General features: G+C 44.2%; 1 protein-coding gene across 1 annotated transcript; it reads left to right on the forward strand.

Moving 5' to 3' along the window:
* The first annotated feature begins 1,013 nt into the window (after positions 1-1,013).
* Positions 1,014-19,919, forward strand: LOC124006113 (F-box/LRR-repeat protein 4-like). Its single transcript, XM_046315899.1, has 7 exons — positions 1,014-1,222; positions 4,321-4,600; positions 4,784-5,126; positions 8,544-8,880; positions 17,074-17,145; positions 17,324-17,636; positions 17,852-19,919. The coding sequence occupies exons 2-7, from the start codon at positions 4,324-4,326 to the stop codon at positions 18,013-18,015; spliced, it is 1,506 nt and encodes a 501-aa protein (XP_046171855.1). The 5' UTR covers positions 1,014-1,222; positions 4,321-4,323; the 3' UTR covers positions 18,016-19,919.
* The last annotated feature ends 1,518 nt before the right edge of the window (positions 19,920-21,437 follow it).

Consider the following 21,437-nt stretch of genomic DNA (forward strand, 5'->3'; position numbering starts at 1 on the left):
TTCTCTCGTTAACTCTCTAGCTGGATAGACACCAGCTTCTCCTCTGATACTCTCCTCTGTTCCAGTGTCTTGGTAATGTACCTTAGCCAGTGGCCAGTGACCGCAGCAGACTCAAAGCCTATTCTAGGGATAAGAAATAATCAAAGGAAATATAAGGAAATTATTCTGTTTTTTAAAATTATATTACATATAATACAATTGAACACATTGAATTGTTCTCCTTTATAATTTTTGTCGGACAAGAAAAATATGCTTATCGTGTCAATTAAGTTATGATGACAAATATTTTTGGCTATTTGGTCATTGAATTGAAATCAAAGGTTCAAAGAGAAAGAAAGGATTTGTGATTATTAAATTATGTGTTTATTACTAAATAACCCAAAGGGTTATTTATTGTTAAAATTGAGAGAAAAGAGAAATGAAGCTCTGTTAGTCAAAGGTAATTAATCTGCTCTAGTCACCCACAAAGGATGCCTGCTAATGAGAGCTTGGCTTTTGATTGGCTGCTGAGGGTTCCGCAGGGACCCATTGCTCTTTTGTGGTGACAATAGGGCCTCAACGCACCAGAGAGACAAAGTGACCGGACAAGTCATTCATCTATGCAAATGCCAGCCAAGACATGACCATAAGCATCCATTAATCTCTCCTTCTCCCACCCTCTCTCTCTCTCTCTCTCTCTTTCTCTCTGATTTTGTGTGAGTGTTTATGTGTGATGGACAGCCAACAATGCAGTCCCTCTGCCTCTGCCTTGAGAGGTCAGAGGCAGGTTGTGACAGGAGAGTGCTCTGTTAGGAGAGGATAAATGTCACACCACTACATTGTCAGTCAATTCTGACGGACAAATGTTTTATTCACACTTTTTTTTATCAGCCCTGATCACACACACACACACACACACACACACACACACACACACACACACACACACACACACACACACACACACACACACACACACACACACACACACACACACACACACACACACACACACACACACACACACACACACACACACACACACAGTTGTAACAAGAATAAATCTGTTTCCAGTACAAAATACTATAATTCCCATAATGCTCCGCTTCTTCGGCGTTAATTCTCGATGTAAACAAAAGTGAGAAGAAAAGTCTATGGTTTCAGGATTTCTGCTAACAATAATCTCAGATATGGAACAAAGACAGCCTTGCTATATGAACGCTTAATTTGATCGACTGGTAACGTAAGTACATATGTAATCCTTGTTACATGTGTTCTTACTATTGAGTCTGCCACAGTAGTTTGATCGATTGCTAGCGAGACACATCATGCTAGCCATCGCTAACGTTCTAGTAGCTATCTGGCTGCGATATGCTACTTCAATGTTCTTTTGGGATAAACGTCATATTATCATGTCTTCTGAATATTAGATGAAGTGAGCATGTGCATCAACTTTAGCGGAACCGATGTATTTATTTTTTACTGGTTTATTTGTGGTCCACCACATGTCAAGATGATCACAACTAAACTAGCCACATTCCTGGGTGAATTTGACGTTCATGTGTGTAGGTTCCGTCAAGGCGACAAGTTGGTTCACCGTTAGCTAGCTGTAGTAACGTTACATCACGAGAACAACTAACGTTACAGCAACAACATAGACGTAACAAGCTACATCTAGCTACATACATTGGCTAGGATGGGGGTATAGACCCACGGGAGAGGGAAGTAGAGGAAGGTTCATTTGACACTGCAGCATCCCACTTAAAACCTTAAACTGGTCCCTCTTCTATCTCCTCTTTATGTTATAACCAGCAGCACACAGCAACGCTGACCATATTGTGCCTTTTATGAGAGATTTGCATTCAGAAATGCAAGCTGCCTCACTTTCGAGGGGCCGATGCGGTTTCTTCTCTCAGTAATTGTTTGTCTCGTTTTCGAGAAGACCCTCTCAGAGGGAACGGATGTGGCCACTATGCAGAGTCTCCCTGTCATGACTTTAGTAAGCCGTGGGTAGAAAGAGGCCTTGTTCTTCCACCAGCTCAGAGGATCTGCAGCTCCTCCAAATAGGATCGGACCTCCATTATGGCATCTGCTGAGGGATTCCTTCGTGCTGCATCCCCAGTTGCTCTCTCGTCAAACAGCAGACGTCTGTGGCACTACTGCTGGTGCTTCTGCTCCATCGGATCCCTCTTCTTCCTGGTGCCTGAACCAGCTGACTGCTGGGGCTGTCCCTCCCTTGCAGCTGAGGTTATTCTTTGAAGAGCCTCATCACTCGCTCTGGCATCACTGAAGGCTAACTTCTTAAACCTGGGGTCAAGTACAGCGGTTTCTGATAGCATGTGATTATATTCCATTATGTGGAATTTTCTGTCCATTGATGAACATAGGGTGTCCATCAACTCTATCACATGTCCTGTGGTTACATCTGCTTCTCTCTGGTGGCTGGCTGTGATTCTCTGCAGACCCTTACACAGGAGTATCCTTTTTGAGGCTGTCACATAGCTGAAAAGAGAGAACAGTAACTTAATAGTTCAGGTTCATGTTCTGTCTTCTGTCACATTCTCATCTACTGGTCATATACATATATAATACTGGATTAAATAATAATGTAGTAATAACTGCTTACTGTACCTCCACTGATCTCCACAGTGACATGCTCAAAGGGTTCCAGGACTCTGCACACCTCCTCCACCACCTCTCATTCCTCTTGGGTCAGAGCATCAACAGGTGCATTGACAATGGCCAGGGTAGAGATGATGGCATCCTTTGACTCAAGAAACCGCTTCAACATATAAAATGTTGAATTCCACCTTGTAGTGAAGTCTTGTTTAGGCCTCAGCTCAGGCATCCCCATCTGGAAGTATTCCACAGATGCTTTCACTTTGTCCACAATGAGCTTCATCACCGTCACAGCATCTCTTACAACCAGGTTGATTGTGTGGGCAAGACATGGATGATGTGTCCATTTTAACATTTTCATGGCTTTGGTTATGTTAGCTGCATTGTCGCTAACACAACAGATCACTTTTCCATCTACTTGCCATTCTCAACAGTTCCTCTGCCAAGTTCTCTGAGGTGTGTCTGTCGCTGAACTCAAAGCAGTCCAGAAGACAGCTAGACATCGACAAATCTTCAATGTAGTGACATGTAACTGACATGTAAGAAGTGGTTACCCTTGATGTACAGCAGTCAGTGGTAAGGCAAACTGCAGAAGCTTTTTGGACTCTTTCCCGCACTGAAGCCTGTGTACTCTCCTACAGTTGTGGAATAACTGATTTTGAAAGGGTTCTTCTGCTTGGAATTGTGTACATTGGATTTTGACATATACATATAATTCCTTAAACCTCTGTCCTCCACCATTGAAAATGGCTGGAAATCGGTGGCAATCCTTTTAGCCAATGCAATATAATTTTGGCCTTGTTTTGCTACAGACATAGACGTTTGGCATAAACCGGTGAAGGTTGTGCGTAGAACCGGCTTTATATGAGATTTTGTTTTGGCAAATTCTACACTGTGCTCTAACGTTGTCTACATTATTAAACTGCATCCAAATGCTATAGCCTGCCTATATGCTATGGGTCATTTGATTGAGACCACACTAAGTAGCCTATAGGCGCACTTCAAATAGCGCGCCCAGCGGAGAATCAGAGATGATTGGTGGCATCGATATATATATATATATATATATATTTACTAACTCAACAAAAAAAGAACCGTCCTCTCACTGTCAACTGCGTTTATTTTCAGCAAACCTAACATGTGTAATTATTTGTATGAATGTAACAAGATTCAACAACTGAGACATAAACTGAACAAGTTTCACAGACATGTGACTAACAGAAATGGAATAATGTGTCCCTGAACAAAGGGGGGGGGCGAAATCAAATGTAACAGTCAGTATCTGGTGTGGCCACCAGCTGCATTAAAGTACGCAGTGCATCTCCTCCTCATGGACTGCACCAGATTTGCCAGTTCTTGCTGTGAGATGTTACCCCTCTCTTCCACCAAGGCAAATGTAAGTTCAAGCGACATTTCTGGGGGGAATGGCCCTAGCCCTCACCCTCCGATCGTGGACATTTCGAGTTTATACAGCCTAATAAGCAATTCATTCTAAAACACAGAGAAATACATTTCATCAATTACAAATGACATGACCCACCACTGGACTAAATAAAAAATAAATACAATAGATACATTTGCTTATTTCCTAGCAATTTTTGGGGAAAAAGGATTGGCCCAAAGTTTTACTACTAGCACTTGAAGATCATCGGGGAATATTTTTCTGTCTTGCTTTTCTAACTCTTGCCTTGTGTGTCTTTTTGTCTCCCCCCTAACCCACAGGTCATGTATGTGGCTGGGCCTGTAGCCTGCGTTGTGTTGGGCACAATCCCCAGAGCCAGGCGGGCTTCTGGGGCCGCTTCCCAAAAGCCACACCAAGCCCACTGCTCCCCTGACCCACTGTTCCTTATGCTAACCCTTCTGAGCATGTTTTACTACATCTGTCTGTGGCGCCGGTCCATGAGCGGAACTCGGGGTGAGACGCTGACCAGCAGGCGGGCAGTGGAGTCAGGCCAGCGGGCTACCCTGCCCATCAGCGTGGAGTTGGAACAGTATGCCAAAGGTAGGATCATTCACCTGCTATTGTGCCCTTGAGCAAGGCACTTAGTCCAACCCCTTAAAATAGCTCCAGGTGTGCTGCACTGGAGCCGGCACTGTGTGCTCCTCCCATAATGTGTGCTGTGTGTTTGTGTGCTATTGTCTGGTGGATTGGGAGCAGATGGACTAACCTTATCCTATCCTATAGAGGTGCTGGACTTCAGCTCCCACTACGGCAGTGAGAACAGTATGTCGTACACCATGTGGAACCTGGCCGGCATGCCCAACGTCTACCCCAGCTCTGGGGACTTCACCCAGACAGCCGTGTTTAGGGCCTACGGGGCGTGGTGGGAGCAGTGTGCCAGCGCGCCGCTTCCCTTCCGCCGCACGCCCAAGGCCTTCCACAGCCAGGACTACATCGAGCTGGCCTTCGAGGAACCCGTCTACCCCACAGCTGTGGAGGTGCTGGAGACCTACCACCCGGGTGCTATCGTCCAGATCATGGCCTGCTCCCTCAACCCCTTCTCCCAGAACCCTCCCACCGACGTCCGGTAAGGACCAGTGGTGGTGTGGGACTCGGGTTGTAGAAGTTTCTTCTATCATGAAATTTTGGTTTTTCATCCATAGCCACTTTCCCACCTTCCCTGTATACCACCCTGCATCCTACTGCTGGCTTGCTTCTGAAGCTAAGCAGGGTTGGTTCTGGTCGGTTCCTGGATTGGAGACCAGATGCTGCTTGAAGTGGTGTTGGAGGGCCAGTAGGAGGCACCCTTTCCACTGGTCTAATAGCGCAATACCCCAGGGCAGTGATTGGGGACATTGCCCCGTGTAGGGTGCTGTCTTTTGGATGGGACGTTAAACGGGTGTCCTGACTCTCTGTGGTCACAAAAGATCCCATGACACTTATCGTAAGAGTAGGGGTGTTAACCCTGGTGTCCTGGCTAAATTCCCAATCTGGCCCTCATACTATCACGGTCACCTAATCATCCCCAGTTTACAATTAGCTCATTCATCCCCCCTTCTCTCCCCTGTTAATATTCCCCAGGTCGTTGTTGTAAATGAGAATGATTTCTTAGTCAACTTACCTGGTAAAATAAGGGTACATTTATATATACAGTGCCTTGCGAAAGTATTCGGCCCCCTTGAACTTTGCGACCTTTTGCCACATTTCAGGCTTCAAACATAAAGATATAAAACTGTATTTTTTTGTGAATCAACAACAAGTGGGACAAAATCATGAAGTGGAACGACATTTATTGGATATTTCAAACTTTTTTAACAAATCAAAAACTGAAACATTGGGCGTGCAAAATTATTCAGCCCCTTTACTTTCAGTGCAGCAAACTCTCTCCAGAAGTTCAGTGAGGATCTCTGAATGATCCAATGTTGACCTAAATGACTAATGATGATAAATTACAATCCACCTGTGTGTAATCAAGTCTCCGTATAAATGCACCTGCACTGTGATAGTCTCAGAGGTCTGTTAAAAGCGCAGAGAGCATCATGAAGAACAAGGAACACACCAGGCAGGTCCGAGATACTGTTGTGAAGAAGTTTAAAGCCGGATTTGGATACAAAAAGATTTCCCAAGCTTTAAACATCCCAAGGAGCACTGTGCAAGCGATAATATTGAAATGGAAGGAGTATCAGACCACTGCAAATCTACCAAGACCTGGCCGCCCCTCTAAACTTTCAGCTCATACAAGGAGAAGACTGATCAGAGATGCAGCCAAGAGGCCCATGATCACTATGGATGAACTGCAGAGATCTACAGCTGAAGTGGGAGACTCTGTCCATAGGACAACAATCAGTCGTATATTGCACAAATCTGGCCTTTATGGAAGAGTGGCAAGAAGAAAGCCATTTCTTAAAGATATCCATAAAAAGTGTTGTTTAAAGTTTGCCACAAGCCACCTGGGAGACACACCAAACATGTGGAAGAAGGTGCTCTGGTCAGATGAAACCAAAATTGAACTTTTTGGCAACAATGCAAAAAGTTATGTTTGGCGTAAAAGCAACAGGGAATATGGTTAAAATTGATGGGAAGATGGATGGAGCCAAATACAGGACCATTCTGGAAGAAAACCTGATGGAGTCTACAAAAGACCTGAGACTGGGACGGAGATTTGTCTTCCAACAAGACAATGATCCAAAACATAAAGCAAAATCTACAATGGAATGGTTCAAAAATAAACATATCCGGGTGTTAGAATGGCCAAGTCAAAGTCCAGACCTGAATCCAATCGAGAATCTGTGGAAAGAACTGAAAACTGCTGTTCACAAATGCTCTCCATCCAACCTCACTGAGCTCGAGCTGTTTTGCAAGGAGGAATGGGAAAAAATTTCAGTCTCTCCATGTGCAAAACTGATAGAGACATACCCCAAGCGACTTACAGCTGTAATCGCAGCAAAAGGTGGCGCTACAAAGTATTAACTTTAAGGGGGCTGAATAATTTTGCACGCCCAATTTTTCAGTTTTTGATTTGTTAAAAAAGTTTGAAATATCCAATAAATGTCGTTCCACTTCATGATTGTGTCCCACTTGTTGTTGATTCTTCACAAAAAAATACAGTTTTTTATCTTTATGTTTGAAGCCTGAAATGTGGCAAAAGGTCGCAAAGTTCAAGGGGGCCGAATACTTTCGCAAGGCACTGTATTTGCTTCAATCTCTCAACACAACCGGTGCTTCTATTTCAGTCAGTCATCTATTTCCTTAATGCACACAGCTGTTGCTCAATACATTTCTGAAAAGACTACCACATTGTTTATTGTAACGATTATAATAGCAAATCTATCGAAGGTCAGAGTTGCAAAGACTAGACTGCCTATCATACACCCCAATTTCGCCCTTCAGCACCATGGATAGCAGTACCGGTAATCACTGAAGTCACCTTTTCTTTTTGGTGGCGTCATGGTTAGCAACGATGACAGAATTTTGAAATAATGTTTTTAATGCACATGACCGTAGGAATATCAAAGCTGTGTCCATGGTAACCTCAAACCATTCATTTAGACCCAGCGTTTATTTGAAACAGGCGTTTATGTGCTGAAATGTGTGCAGCTGCCCGACTATTAAATTGGAGAGGTGTGTGTGTGAGAAAATTAAGTACTGAGTGAGCGTGTGCATAGTCAGTGCAAAAATAAAACTGTAATACAAGGTTCAATGCATATAGTCCATGTAGCCATTTTGTTATCTGTTTAGCAGTCTTATGGCTTGGAGATGGAAGCTGTTCAGGAGCCTGCTGTTGTCATACTTGTTGCTCCGGTACCAGTTGTTGTGCAGAAGCAGAGAGAACAGTCTATGGCTTGGGTGGCTGTATTCTTTAACAATTATCCTGGCCTTCCTTTCACACCGTCTGAGATAGAGGTCCTGGATGGCAGGGAGCTCGGCCCCATGCGATCGAGGGCGGTGCAGTAGTCACACCAAGCAATGATGCAGCCAGTCAAGGTGCTCTCAATTGTGGAATGTGGTTTTTCTATTAATAAGTTAATAGACCAATAGAAAGAGAGTTCCAAACCTCTCTGCCAATAACAGCTCATTTTCAGTTTCTCCACTCAGACCACTCTGACAGTCCTAGCAAAATTATTGCTTGAGAAACTGCTCTTTGCACGGCTGCAGTGGACTTTTTTAAAAGTCATGCTTGCACTTTTATTTGTATTTCTTTTAACTTCTGGGTAGTTCTGGGAATCTAACCCACTGTCCTGGCGTTGCGACCGCCATGCTCCAACAACTGAGCTACAGAGGACCACAACAGAATGTGTGTTTGTACTCTATTGGCTGGTTTCCCAGACACAGATTAAGCCTAGTCTCAGAATAAGAAGCACTTTCACTTAGATTCTCCATTGAGCACGTTTTTATTAGTTCAGGACTAGGCTTAGCATGGGCAAACTGTCCTAAGTGAATGTCTCAGATTAAAGAATGGTGAGTCTGTGTGTACCTCGTGACAGGTGTACCTCTCTGTCCCCAGGCGGGAGGTGTTGTGGGCTGAGGAGCCCACCAAGGTGCTGACTCCCCAGGCCAGGCAGTTCTCCCCCAGCATCAAGCAGCTGAGCTTCCCCACCAACTTGCTCCGCGTGGAGGTCAATAGCTCCCTGCTAAAGTACTACACGGAGCTGGACGCTGTCGTCCTGCGTGGCCAGAAAGAGAGGCCCATCCTCTCCCATTATAAGATGCCCAGGATCGACATCTGTGACCTGAGTGACAGCGATGAGGAACTGTCTGACCCGGGAGCCTCCTTCCGACAGGCCGGGGATGGCAAGCACATTAACCTAGTGAATGGATACTTTGATAAACTGCCCTACGAGGTGGGGAGAATACGCTATTAGACACTCACATATACTACAACACTCGTATATGGCTGCTGGCTGCATTTTCTGTCCACAAAATGGCACTGAAATTTGAAAAAAAAAAGGTTGGCAATAGTTGCAGGACAATTGCAAGATGCTGTTTTCCAAACAATTCTCGCTTTGGTTTTAAAGATGGACTATGCAGAAATGGCTCCGCCATTTCCTGTTTGCAAATATGTGACTAGTTCGCCTGATTTCAGCTTGTGACTAAAACAAGCAAATATAGTGTAGAGAATCATTGTACCATCTGAACTGCTATGAAATATATTTTTCATAACATAATCAGCTGTTTGAAGCTGGTGTACAAAGCTGCAAGTAAAAGACACAGAAACTAAACTTAACAATGGGAGCATAGAAATAGCACACACAGATGAGATATAATGCTTCTTAGATGTGGTTTTAATGAGAATGACAGATCTCTAACATATGATAGATCATTTCTATGTGAATTTGTTTGGGGTCACCCAAAAAGTGACATATTGCAGTTTTAAGTGTAGTCCCATCTACTGAAAATGTTTATGCTTAGGGTATCTTGGGCAGTTTTTTTGTACTTTGCCAGGACTTAATTTGACAAAAAGATGTCTTCCATGGACCTACACTGTCTTGGACCCACGGAGATATTTGATATTAAGCTTACAAAATAGTCATTTTCATGTTATAAAAGACATGTCATATTTTCTAAGACAAGCTGTTCTCTTGGTTTTATGTACTGCTCTCCAAACCGCTGCCATTCACCTCACTCCTCACAACCGATGTGTGTGTGTGTGTGTGTGTGTGTGTGTGTGTGTGTGTGTGTGTGTGTGTGTGTGTGTGTGTGTGTGTGTGTGTGTGTGTGTCTGAAATACAATATATCTATTATCTGCTAGCGGATACCCTGTTGAACACACAGCGTATTGTTTATTCACTGCACACATACACACCTATTCTCTCTCTCTATCTCTGTCTTACTGAGAAGCACATTTCCATATTGCACGAACAGGCAGACTCACTGCCACACTGAAGCTCACTGCCACAAGGATATTGCTTTGTGTGTGTGTGTTCAACATACACTGTTTTATATTATTCTGCTCTGCCTGACATCATCCCTTCTGTCTCTTTCTTGCTTTCCTTGTCTCTCTCTTCCTCCATCGTTATTTATCCTTCTCCCTCTACCCCCTCTCCCAACATCCTCCCTTCTCTCTGTAATTCTCTCCCTTCTCTCCCCCTGCAGTTGATCCAGCTGATAGTTAGCCACTTGACCCTGCCCGACCTGTGTCGCCTGGTTGGTTGGTTGTTTTGTCTTGGTTCTACCAATGTAATTATATGGAAACTGCTTGCTATAGCTAGCTAGCTAATTAGTTAGTTAGTTAGTCTGTCAGGCAAGAAAGGTTGTGTGTAACGGCAAATTTGGACAGCGCTCACGAAGCGTCAACCTCTGCTGTCACTATCACAACTGTCTGACTGTGTCAGCAGTGGCAGAACTACAGTTTTATACAGGGGTGGCCAAGGCTACTTCAGAAAATGTAGTATGTAACCCTAACCTGGCATCTAAGGAGTATGAATGAATCCTATGATTGCTGATTAGAGGTAGAAGTGATAATTCACTTAACCCGGAGTTCTTCAATGTAGCAGATAGTGTGGTCCAAAAGGGTTACTTCACTAGAATTCTTACATGAATAGTCAGTGTCTCTACCTCTGCACTGCAGCTCAATTTCTCTCCCTCTCTCACACACACACACACACACACACACACACACACACACACACACACACACACACACACACACACACACACACACACACACACACACACACACACACACACACACACACACACACACACACACACACACAGTACTGTACTCACATACTGGAGAGACTTGGGTCACTCTGTTTTCATGAATATATAATCTGTGTCAATAAGTGTTGAACATCCAAAATATTTTCAGAGAATTAAGCTCAAGGAGATAAGAGCATCTGTGTGTTACATAAATTACATTAGTTTATTTACAAAACATGTAATTGACAAAAAAAACACACTGCAATTTGACATACCTGGTATCAAGCAGAAATGGACTTGAAAAATATAAATAATTTTGATGCCCATCAATGTTACAGACTTACATTATCATATATATGCCGATATATATTATGTTAACTAATAGTAAAGAAAAGTTTTGGAATTGGCCTAATCAAGACCAAATTAAATCTGTGTGACATGATACCCTTTGGATTTATCATTTTAGAATGTCAGTGTACTAGCTAGTACACAGTGCAGGTTTAATCATGACCAGAGGGACTGGCTAAGAGCCAAATTATCCTAGGTAGATTTAAAACAACATAATTATGCGTTTCTGGTGAGAACTGGCAAAATGTTTCACAAACTCATCCATGTTGAGGGAGCATGCCCTCCTTGACTCAACACTGAGAATGCCGAGGTGACTTAACATGTCATCAACCATTGTTGTCTTAAGGTGGGTTTAAATCCGTTTTGAAGCTGAGAAGCTTCTCTCGCAAGACGCACTGCTGACTAGTGTAACAACAGAAATCTTACAAAGTCGAAATCCGCTTGGTTTGATGAACCTCATGTTTGAGGTCCTCTAAGTCTGACTCAAAGTTCTGAGCAAAGGCAAACAGAGGCTCCTCATTCAAGAATGTTGTACCCTTTGGGTTGAGAGACTGGATCTTGCAAGTCTTTGAAAAAACGCCTCTGCAGCTCAGCTGTGAGACTGTCAAGCACCTGATAAAAGATAGCTCTTTGGAAGCTCTCACCATCACTTTGGTCTCTATTTTTCTGTCCTACAGTGCTCATCATCAATGAGTCGTAAAAAAGCTTGTTTTGGGTCTTTTACACACTGTTTGTACACTTATTTTGCAGTGCTCTGCAATCTCTTCAACTAGGGATGCACAATATATCAGTGAACATATCGGAATCGTCCGACATTAGCTAAAAATGGCAACATCGGTATTGCATCTGCCAAGTTTAATGCCGATGTTAAAAAACGATATCAAAGCTACCTTGCATACCTATATAACGTACAGTTGAAGTCTGAAGCTTACAAACACCTTAGCCAAATACATTTCAACTCAGTTCCTGACTTTTAATCATAGTAAAAATTCCCTTTCTTTGGTCAGTTAGGATCACCACTTTATTTTAAGAATGTGAAATGCCAGAATAATAGTAGCGAGAATTATTTATTTCAGCTTTTATTTCTTTCATCACATTCCCAGTGGGCCCGAAGTTTACATTCACTCAATTAGTATTTGGTGGCATTGCCTTTAAATTGTTTAACTTGGGTCAAATGTTTCGTGTAGCCTTCCACAAGCTTCCCACAGTAGGTTGGGTGAATTTTGGTCCATTCCTCCTGACAGAGCTGGTGTAACTGAGTCAGGTTTGTAGGCCTCCTTGCTCGCACACACTTTTTCAGTTCTGCCCACACATTTTCTATTGTATTGAGGTCAGGGCTTTGTGATGGCCACTCCACTTGCCTTTGTTGTCCTTAAACCTCTTGAAACTAGGGGGCACTATTTTCATTTTTGGAAAAATAACGTTCCCAAAGTAAACGGGCCATTTTGTCAGGACAAGTTGCTAGAATATGCATATAATTGACAGCTTAGGATAGAAAACACTATAAAGTTTCCAAAACTGTAAAAATAGTCTGTGAGTAAAACGGAACTGATATTGCAGGCGAAAGCCTGAGAAAAATCCAATCAGGAAGTCCCTATTGAGCAGTGAATGGGATAGCAACCAGATTCCTTTTCCTACATATTCCCCAAGGTGTCTACAGCATTTTGACGTAGTTTCACGCCTTTATGTTGAAGAATGAGCGTAAACGACTAAATTGCTTAAGTGGCCGGCTGAGTGCTCTCAGAGTAATTCTTGCGTAATAGACAGAGGTAGCTATTTTTCCTCCCGGTCTTACTGAAAATACAGCTGTCCCGGTTGATATATTATCGAATAGATATTTGAAAAACACCTTGAGGATTGATTATAAACAACGTTTGCCATGTTTCTGTCGATATTATGGAGCTAATTTTGAATATTATTCGGCGTTGTCGTGACCGCAATTTCCGCTCGAATTCTCAGCCAAACGTGAAGAACTAATGGAGCTATTTCGGCTACAAAAATAATCTTTATGGAAAAAATGAACATTTGCTATCTAACTAGGAGTCTCGTGAATGAAAACATCCGAAGTTCATCAAAGTTAAACGATTTAATTGGATTGCTTTTCTGATTTTCGTGACATTTACATTTACATTTAAGTCATTTAGCAGACGCTCTTATCCAGAGCGACTTACAAATTGGTGCATTCACCTTATGACATCCAGTGGAACAGTCACTTTACAATAGTGCATCTAAATCTTAAAGGGGGGTGAGAGGGATTACTTATCCTATCCTAGGTATTCTTTAAAGAGGTGGGGTTTCAGGTGTCTCCGGAAGGTGGTGATTGACTCCGCTGTCCTGGCGTCGTGAGGGAGTTTGTTCCACCATTGGGGGGCCAGAGCAGCGAACAGTTTTGACTGGGCTGAGCGGGAGCTGTACTTCCTCAGTGGTAGGGAGGCGAGCAGGCCAGAGGTGGATGAACGCAGTGCCCTTGTTTGGGTGTAGGGCCTGATCAGAGCCTGGAGGTACTGAGGTGCCGTTCCCCTCACAGCTCCGTAGGCAAGCACCATGGTCTTGTAGCGGATGCGAGCTTCAACTGGAAGCCAGTGGAGAGAACGGAGGAGCGGGGTGACGTGAGAGAACTTGGGAAGGTTGAACACCAGACGGGCTGCGGCGTTCTGGATGAGTTGAAGGGGTTTAATGGCACAGGCAGGGAGCCCAGCCAACAGCGAGTTGCAGTAATCCAGACGGGAGATGACAAGTGCCTGGATTAGGACCTGCGCCGCTTCCTGTGTGAGGCAGGGTCGTACTCTGCGGATGTTGTAGAGCATGAACCTACAGGAACGGGCCACCGCCTTGATGTTGGTTGAGAACGACAGGGTGTTGTCCAGGATCATGCCAAGGTTCTTAGCGCTCTGGTAGGAGGACACAATGGAGTTGTCAACCGTGATGGCGAGATCATGGAACGGGCAGTCCTTCCCCGGGAGGAAGAGCAGCTCCGTCTTGCCGAGGTTCAGCTTGAGGTGGTGATCCGTCATCCACACTGATATGTCTGCCAGACATGCAGAGATGCGATTCGCCACCTGGTCATCAGAAGGGGGAAAGGAGAAGATTAGTTGTGTGTCGTCTGCGTAGCAATGATAGGAGAGACCATGTGAGGTTATGACAGAGCCAAGTGACTTGGTGTATAGCGAGAATAGGAGAGGGCCTAGAACAGAGCCCTGGAGGACACCAGTGGTGAGAGCGCGTGGTGAGGAGACAGATTCTCGCCACGCCACCTGGTAGGAGCGACCTGTCAGGTAGGACGCAATCCAAGCGTGGGCCGCGCCGGAGATGCCCAACTCGGAGAGGGTGGAGAGGAGGATCTGATGGTTCACAGTATCGAAGGCAGCCGATAGATCTAGAAGGATGAGAGCAGAGGAGAGAGAGTTAGCTTTAGCAGTGCGGAGCGCCTCCGTGATACAGAGGAGAGCAGTCTCAGTTGAATGACTAGTCTTGAAACCTGACTGATTTGGATCAAGAAGGTCATTCAGAGAGAGATAGCGGGAGAGCTGGCCAAGGACGGCACGTTCAAGAGTTTTGGAGAGAAAAGAAAGAAGGGATACTGGTCTGTAATTGTTGACATCGGAGGGATCGAGTGTAGGTTTTTTCAGAAGGGGTGCAACTCTCGCTCTCTTGAAGACGGAAGGGACGTAGCCAGCGGTCAGGGATGAGTTGATGAGCGAGGTGAGGTAAGGGAGAAGGTCTCCGGAAATGGTCTGGAGAAGAGAGGAGGGGATAGGGTCAAGCGGGCAGGTTGTTGGGCGGCCGGCCGTCACAAGACGCGAGATTTCATCTGGAGAGAGAGGGGAGAAAGAGGTCAGAGCACAGGGTAGGGCAGTGTGAGCAGGTTGCCTGCTGCTAGCGAGGCATAATGCTATGCTAGGCTATCAATAAACTTACACAAATGCTTGTCTTGCTTTGGCTGTAAAGCATAATTTCAAAATCTGAGATGTCAGGGTGATTAACAAAAGGCTAAGCTGTGTTTCAATATATTTCACTTGTAATTTCATGAATATGAATATTTTCTAGTAATATTTTTTGTCCGTTGCATTATGCTAATTAGTGTCAGTTGATGACAATTCTCCCGGATCCGGGAGCAGTAGTTCCAAGAGTTAAGCCATTTTGCCACAACTTTGGAAGTATGCATTGTCTATTTGGAAGACCCATTTGCAACCATGCTTTAACTTCCTAACGGATGTCTTGAGATGTTGCTTCAATATATCCACATCATTGTGATGCCTCATGATGCCATCTATTTTGTGAAGTGCACCAGCCCCTCCTGCAGCAAAGCACACCGACAACATGATGCTGCCACCCCCGTGCTTCACGGTTGGGATGGTGTTCTTCGGCTTGCAAGCCTCCCCTTTACCCTCCAAACATAACGATGGTCATTATGGCCAGCAGTTATATTTTTGATTCATCAGACCAGAAGACATTTCTCCAAAAGTACGATATTTGTCCCCATGTGCAGTTGCAAACCATAGTCTTGCTATTTTATGGCGGTTTTGGAGCCGTGGCTTCTTCCTTGCTGAGCGGCCTTTCAGGTTATGTTTATCAGACTCGTTTTACTGAGAATATTGATACTTTTGTACCTGTTTCCTCCAGCATCTTCACAAGGTCCTTTGCTCTTGTTCTGGGATTGATTTGCACTTTTCGCACCAAAGTACGTTCATCCCTAGGAGACAGAACGCGTCTCTTTCCTGAGCGGTATGACGGTTGCATGGTCCCGTGGTGTTTACACTTGCGTACTATTGTTTGTACAGATGAACGTGGTACCTTCAGGCATTTGGAAATTGCCCCCAAGGATGAACCAGACTTGTGGAGGTCTACAATTTGTTTTCTGAGGTTTTGGCTGATTTTCTTTTGATTTTCCCATGATGTCAATCTAAGAGGCACTGAGTTTGAAGGTAGGCCTTGAAATACATCCACAGGTACACCTCCAATTAACTCAAATGATGTCAATTAGCCTATCAGAAGCTTCTAAAGCCATGACACAATTTTCTGGAATTTTCCAAGCTGTTTAAAGGTCAACTTAGTGTATGTAAACTTCTGACCCACTGGAATTGTGATGCAGTGAATTATAAGTGAAATAATCTGTCTGTAAACAATTGTTGGAAAAGTAGCATATATTGAGACGCTGTTGTAACACATGATGCCATATTTTTAGGCTGATGCACATGGGTATATTGGTGGTGTATGGGTTAAGAGGTAGTTGAGCTTTCTATCAGATACATGGCCTGTGCATGGCACCATTGTGGTTTACGTAGGACTAATTCTCTGCTGTCATCATTTGTAATGAACTCAGAGCTCGGGTCCTGTTCTTGCCCAGGCCTGCTACAAAACCTTACAGGGCATTTCTGAGTGTTGTTCTCATGTTTCAGCCTTTCCTAAGGCAAACACCATACCGTAGTCTTTCCAGTGTAGTGAGGTTGAGGTCTAGGCTTTCAGGTTGTTTACTGCAGGCAGACTGAGCAGGCTGTGTGTTTGTCTCCAGTCCTACGTGTCATCCAAGCTCTGTTGTCTGTCATTAAGCTGTCACTGGTATAATTAAATAGTTCTCTGGCTGCCAAAAGTCATAAACAGAGACCACCAGACGCACACTCTCGAAACACATAGCATACACATTAGAGATGCTTGCTAAAGTACACATCACGCACACCCAATTGCCATTGGGTGGCATGTTGACAGTTCCACATTGAAATCCCACCTCTATCCCTGTCTAGCAATGGTGGATAGGTGATAAGAAAATGTATATTTCTTTTACGCTTTGAAATGTTACACTACCATCATACTGTTGAGTTATGTGTTTGCCAGACCAAGTTGTCTTGGAGAGATTGAATAACATGGGGTAGACCTGTTATTGTAAAATTTTGACGCGACACCTTTGATGCACATTCCTCAGTCTCATTTTACTGTGTGTGTACAAAAAGGGGTGCAATCATCATATTTTGGGTCAGTCGATAGAAACTTAACTCAACTTTGACATTTTCTCTCTCTCTCGCTTGCTTTGTTTTATCTTGCTGCAGCAAACAGCCATGTTGCGCATCCTAACCTTCTGTATTGAGCTGAGACACCTCAACCTGGGGAGCTGTGTGATGGTAAGATGCCCCCCCACAAATGCACTCGCTATCATACCCTGCTCTTGCGCCAGAGAGACATTCTAGGATCAACCTCACCCCTTAACTCTGAACAACAACCGAGAATCACGACAATTGATTCAGTCATTCTGTGCTGGCTAACAGCCCCAAGGTCACCGCCCCTATGTTCTCCCTGCAGATAGAGGACTATGACGTGGTGGCGAGCATGCTGGCTGTCCGCTGCCGCTCACTGCTCTCCCTGGACCTGTGGCGCTGCAGAAGCCTGTCGGAGCGTGGCCTGGCCGAGCTGGCTGCAGGATGCAGATTATTGGAGGAGCTGGACCTGGGCTGGTGCTCCACACTGCAGAGCAGCTCGGGCTGCTTCCAGCACCTGGCCCGCAACCTGCAGTGCCTGAGGAAGCTCTTCCTCACCGCCAACCGCACCGTGTGCGACTCGGACATTGAGGAGCTGGCTGCCAACTGCCCCGCACTGCAGCACCTCGACATACTGGGTGGGTACTACCTCCGTCTTCCTTTCTTAATCTGCCTCTCTTTCTCTCGTTCTATCACACCAGTTTATATTAAGTCATTTTAGGTAGAACCACAGATGTGTTCACACCCGATATTTGAATATAGTATTTTACTTGGGGCATTTAGAACACAGTATTCATCAAGTGGTCACAAATGTTGCTCACTTATTTGGTATGTTTGTGTTGTTGATTGACAGGCACCCGGATGGTAAGCTCCTCCTCCCTGAGGAAGCTGCTGCAGGCGTGTCCGAAGCTCCTCCTCCTGGACGTGTCCTTCTGCGCGCAGGTGGACGCCCGCATTGTCCAAGAGCTCTGCGGACTCTTCCCCAATGTGGCCATCAAGAAGAGCTTTACCCAGTGACCTCACCCAGCCACACCCTCACACAGGGGCAGTGACACAGGGACACCGTCACAGGGACACCAGGGGGGAGGCACTACTTTTGACTAGTGGGGTGGAGTATTACTGAATGCCCAGTGGGTAGAATGAACGGGGTCTGATGGCCGAGAGCACTGAGGCCTATTATAATATGGACTAAATGGTTAGGAGTGTTGTGTTGTGGTGACATGAGCATCGGCTGAACACCTCACCTACATCTCAACACAGTCTCCCCATGTTAAGCCGCTGAATGCAAGAGAGAGTCTTGAGAGGAGAAACTGGTTGAAATCAGGGCCACGGGTGCCAAAGTCGCTAGATTTCATTGTTGGTCAGCTTAGTAACTGACACATCTGGTGGCGGCTGCTTGTCATCTGTCCACCCCTCCTGTGACTCATTTGTAAAATGTCTGACCTCAGTGTTTTATCTGAATCTGAAATCTCAGGGGTTTTATCTTGTTCATATTGTTCAATTATTATGTAGATATTTTTTTTCTTTCAGAAACCAGCAGAAGAGCCTCCTTTATTCTGAGAGAAACATTTGAGTCCTGTTTGATTTGTTCTGAGACAACGGGAATTCTGGGAAAAATGTACATACTGAGACAAACATTTTTTTTAATGTTGAATATTGTGCAAATTGTATGATTGTAAAATGATATCAATATCCTTATTTATTGATCTTGTAATATATTATTGCACATCTCAATTGCTACGTTAGCATTTCCTTTAAACTGAGACTCAGCGACACGTGCAGCAGTGTGAAACAAATATATATTTAGGAATAAACGCTATACAATAGGCTGTACATGTGAGCACCCACAGTCCCGTACAGAGCATCTTCGCATGTGCATGGGAGATCGCTTCACTCTCCTGCAAATGTGATAGCTGAGGGACAACTACTGCGGAGTAGATTAGCCTCTCGCTTCACTCTCTTCGTTGTTGGGGATATTGGCCTGATATGCAGCTACTGGAATTTGTATAGCTGAATCTACCTTTAAGCAAAACTTGGGAGTGTCATTTTGAGCAGTAGCTAGCTAGTATGTGAGGTATTTTTGTGCCTTGACTGAATGTGGTGTCTGTCAGTGGTTGTAATGCTTTGCTTCCTGCCCTCTACCAAAGTTACCATCAAATCCCATGTCCCTCGCTATAGCTCAATTTGACCAGTGAAGAAACCCATGCAGATCTGTCATCTTGATTTGACATATGCAAAGCCATATTTATTTTAAGCAGAATCTTATCTCCATCTTTCAATTCCCTTTTTTTATTAAGTGGCAGTTATGTCTGCTTTTTGGATTACATATGATTTTATCTGTGGGAACGTGGTCTGGTCACGCTCAAATCACTAAAGTAACCTGCACAGGGAAGCTATTGAAAAACACATATTAATGTTAACATTCGTGCAACGAACACACGCAATCTGTCATCCCGCTACACAAATCTAGTTTCTCTCCTTTGTCCGGTCACTAGCTGACCAAAGTCACCACAGTTTTCGCCACATTGTAATGCTAATTTTATTTAGGGGCATTTATTGATGTGGACCTGCTATTTTTTGCATTGATGGACTTTTCCCCAGTCAGTTTTGGATGCGTGTGTGTGTGGTCAAACTTAGTGCCATTTGTAGAACCTTTAGTAATGTACCCTTAACCAAGTGTGAATGTCAGGTGTGGTGTCGTCAAGACTCACTGGCAGATAACCACTCGAAAGTGTTGAAAAAGGTTGACCCTGTACTACAACGAAACTGGGTGCTTTAATTTGAAATAAAATGAAGGTTGATGACTGAGACTATGTATTTATCCCCAACTGTATGTCCATTGAAATGCCAGGGTCGACTGCCCTGTATTTCTGGCTCATAGTGTACATGGTGCTGACATTACACTGCCTTGTTTTGATCACTCTTTAATTAGAATGGTGCCATTACAGCGTTCTCTGGCTTGTCCCTGTAGGATCATTATTTTTGGATCCAGGTAGAACCTTTTCACCCAACAAAGAACCCTAAAATGGCACGTTTCTTCAGATGGAAAAGGGTCAATGTTGAACCCTTTTTTCTGAAGTGCCTTATCGTGAGCGGTGACTCAACAGTAATGTTGTTTGCTCCCAACTTCAGTTTGAGGTTGCCATCATTTGTGTTTGTGGTGACGTCAAAATGACGGGTGTTGTACCAAACAATGTAATCAGCGATTGGATCATCTCTAACCAATCGGAGTAACAAAGCCAATGACACATTTTCAAACCTCCGCTTTACACGTAGGCTTTACATGCGTGTGTTCTGGCTCTTGCCCAGCCCATCTGTTTCTGGGACCAATCAGAACAGTTCATGTTTTTTTTCCATTGTAGAAATGGTAATTTAGGTACTCTGATCCAGACTCATTGTAGAGAAGAGACATCCGTGGGCGTGGCGTAGCATTTGGCCGGAGCAAGGCGTTTGGGTAGCCAGGCAAAGGGCCATCTTGTGTTTCTGGAACAACTAGAGGCTATTAGTCAGGTTGACTGGGAGTTCAGCATTAGCCTTAACCCTCTGCCGTTTTACTGCCTATTAATACTACAGGGAGAAGTGACATTCGCTTGTCTCCTTAATTGCCTTTTAATGAATTGTTTATGCCCGAGTTTAATGATGTATATTGTGGCCCTGTAATGTGCCCTAATGATGGAGTACGAGGCGGCCGCCGATGAAGTATTAATTTGGACTGCCTCCCCGATGATTACTGCACCACTGCCGCTGCCTGTCCCCCCCCCCCCCCCCCACAGAACGTGATTCATGGAGACTTTTCGCTCAATGCAGCGGCTTGATTTTTCACTGTCTTACTCTACTATAATCCTGATGCATCCGTAGGGGATCCTCAGCAATTAGTTTAGCTTGTATTTGTTTTGCAAGAGCCAGGCCAGATGAATCTAGAAGAAAAAAAGTCTGGATGAAATTATTGCCTCTTAAATTTAAAAGTTCTGAAGTCAAATGTTTGTACCCTCAACAAGTGAGGAGCAAGATGTTAACTGTCCCAACAGATTATGTTGAACTATTGTGGTTACTGCTGGTCTAACAAGCAAATATCTAAGCATGGCATAATGAGAGCTTCCACACTACTGAGCCGAACCAAACCAAGCTTGGCCTGGTTATGGATCCACCATAGTTGCTGGAACTAGGCGGGAAAGGATCATGCGAAAAGAAAATAACTGTGCCAGCACAGGTCGGATCTTGTTTGCACACTTGCGTGAAAAAGCAGTGCTTGGATCAGTGATGTCACTGTTGGAATTTTCCCTCTGTCCAAACTGTAGTATTTTCAGAATGGTGGTGTTCCTTTGTTAATTTTATAGTTTCCACTAGTTACCACAGCCACAAAGTAAAAATGGGCTATATCTGATTTTATGGATGATTTCTGATATTATAATGCATGGTTCTGTAGGTTACCAAACCTT

Source organism: Oncorhynchus gorbuscha, linkage group LG19, assembly GCF_021184085.1.
Source record: "Oncorhynchus gorbuscha isolate QuinsamMale2020 ecotype Even-year linkage group LG19, OgorEven_v1.0, whole genome shotgun sequence".
NCBI lineage: Eukaryota > Metazoa > Chordata > Actinopteri > Salmoniformes > Salmonidae > Oncorhynchus > Oncorhynchus gorbuscha.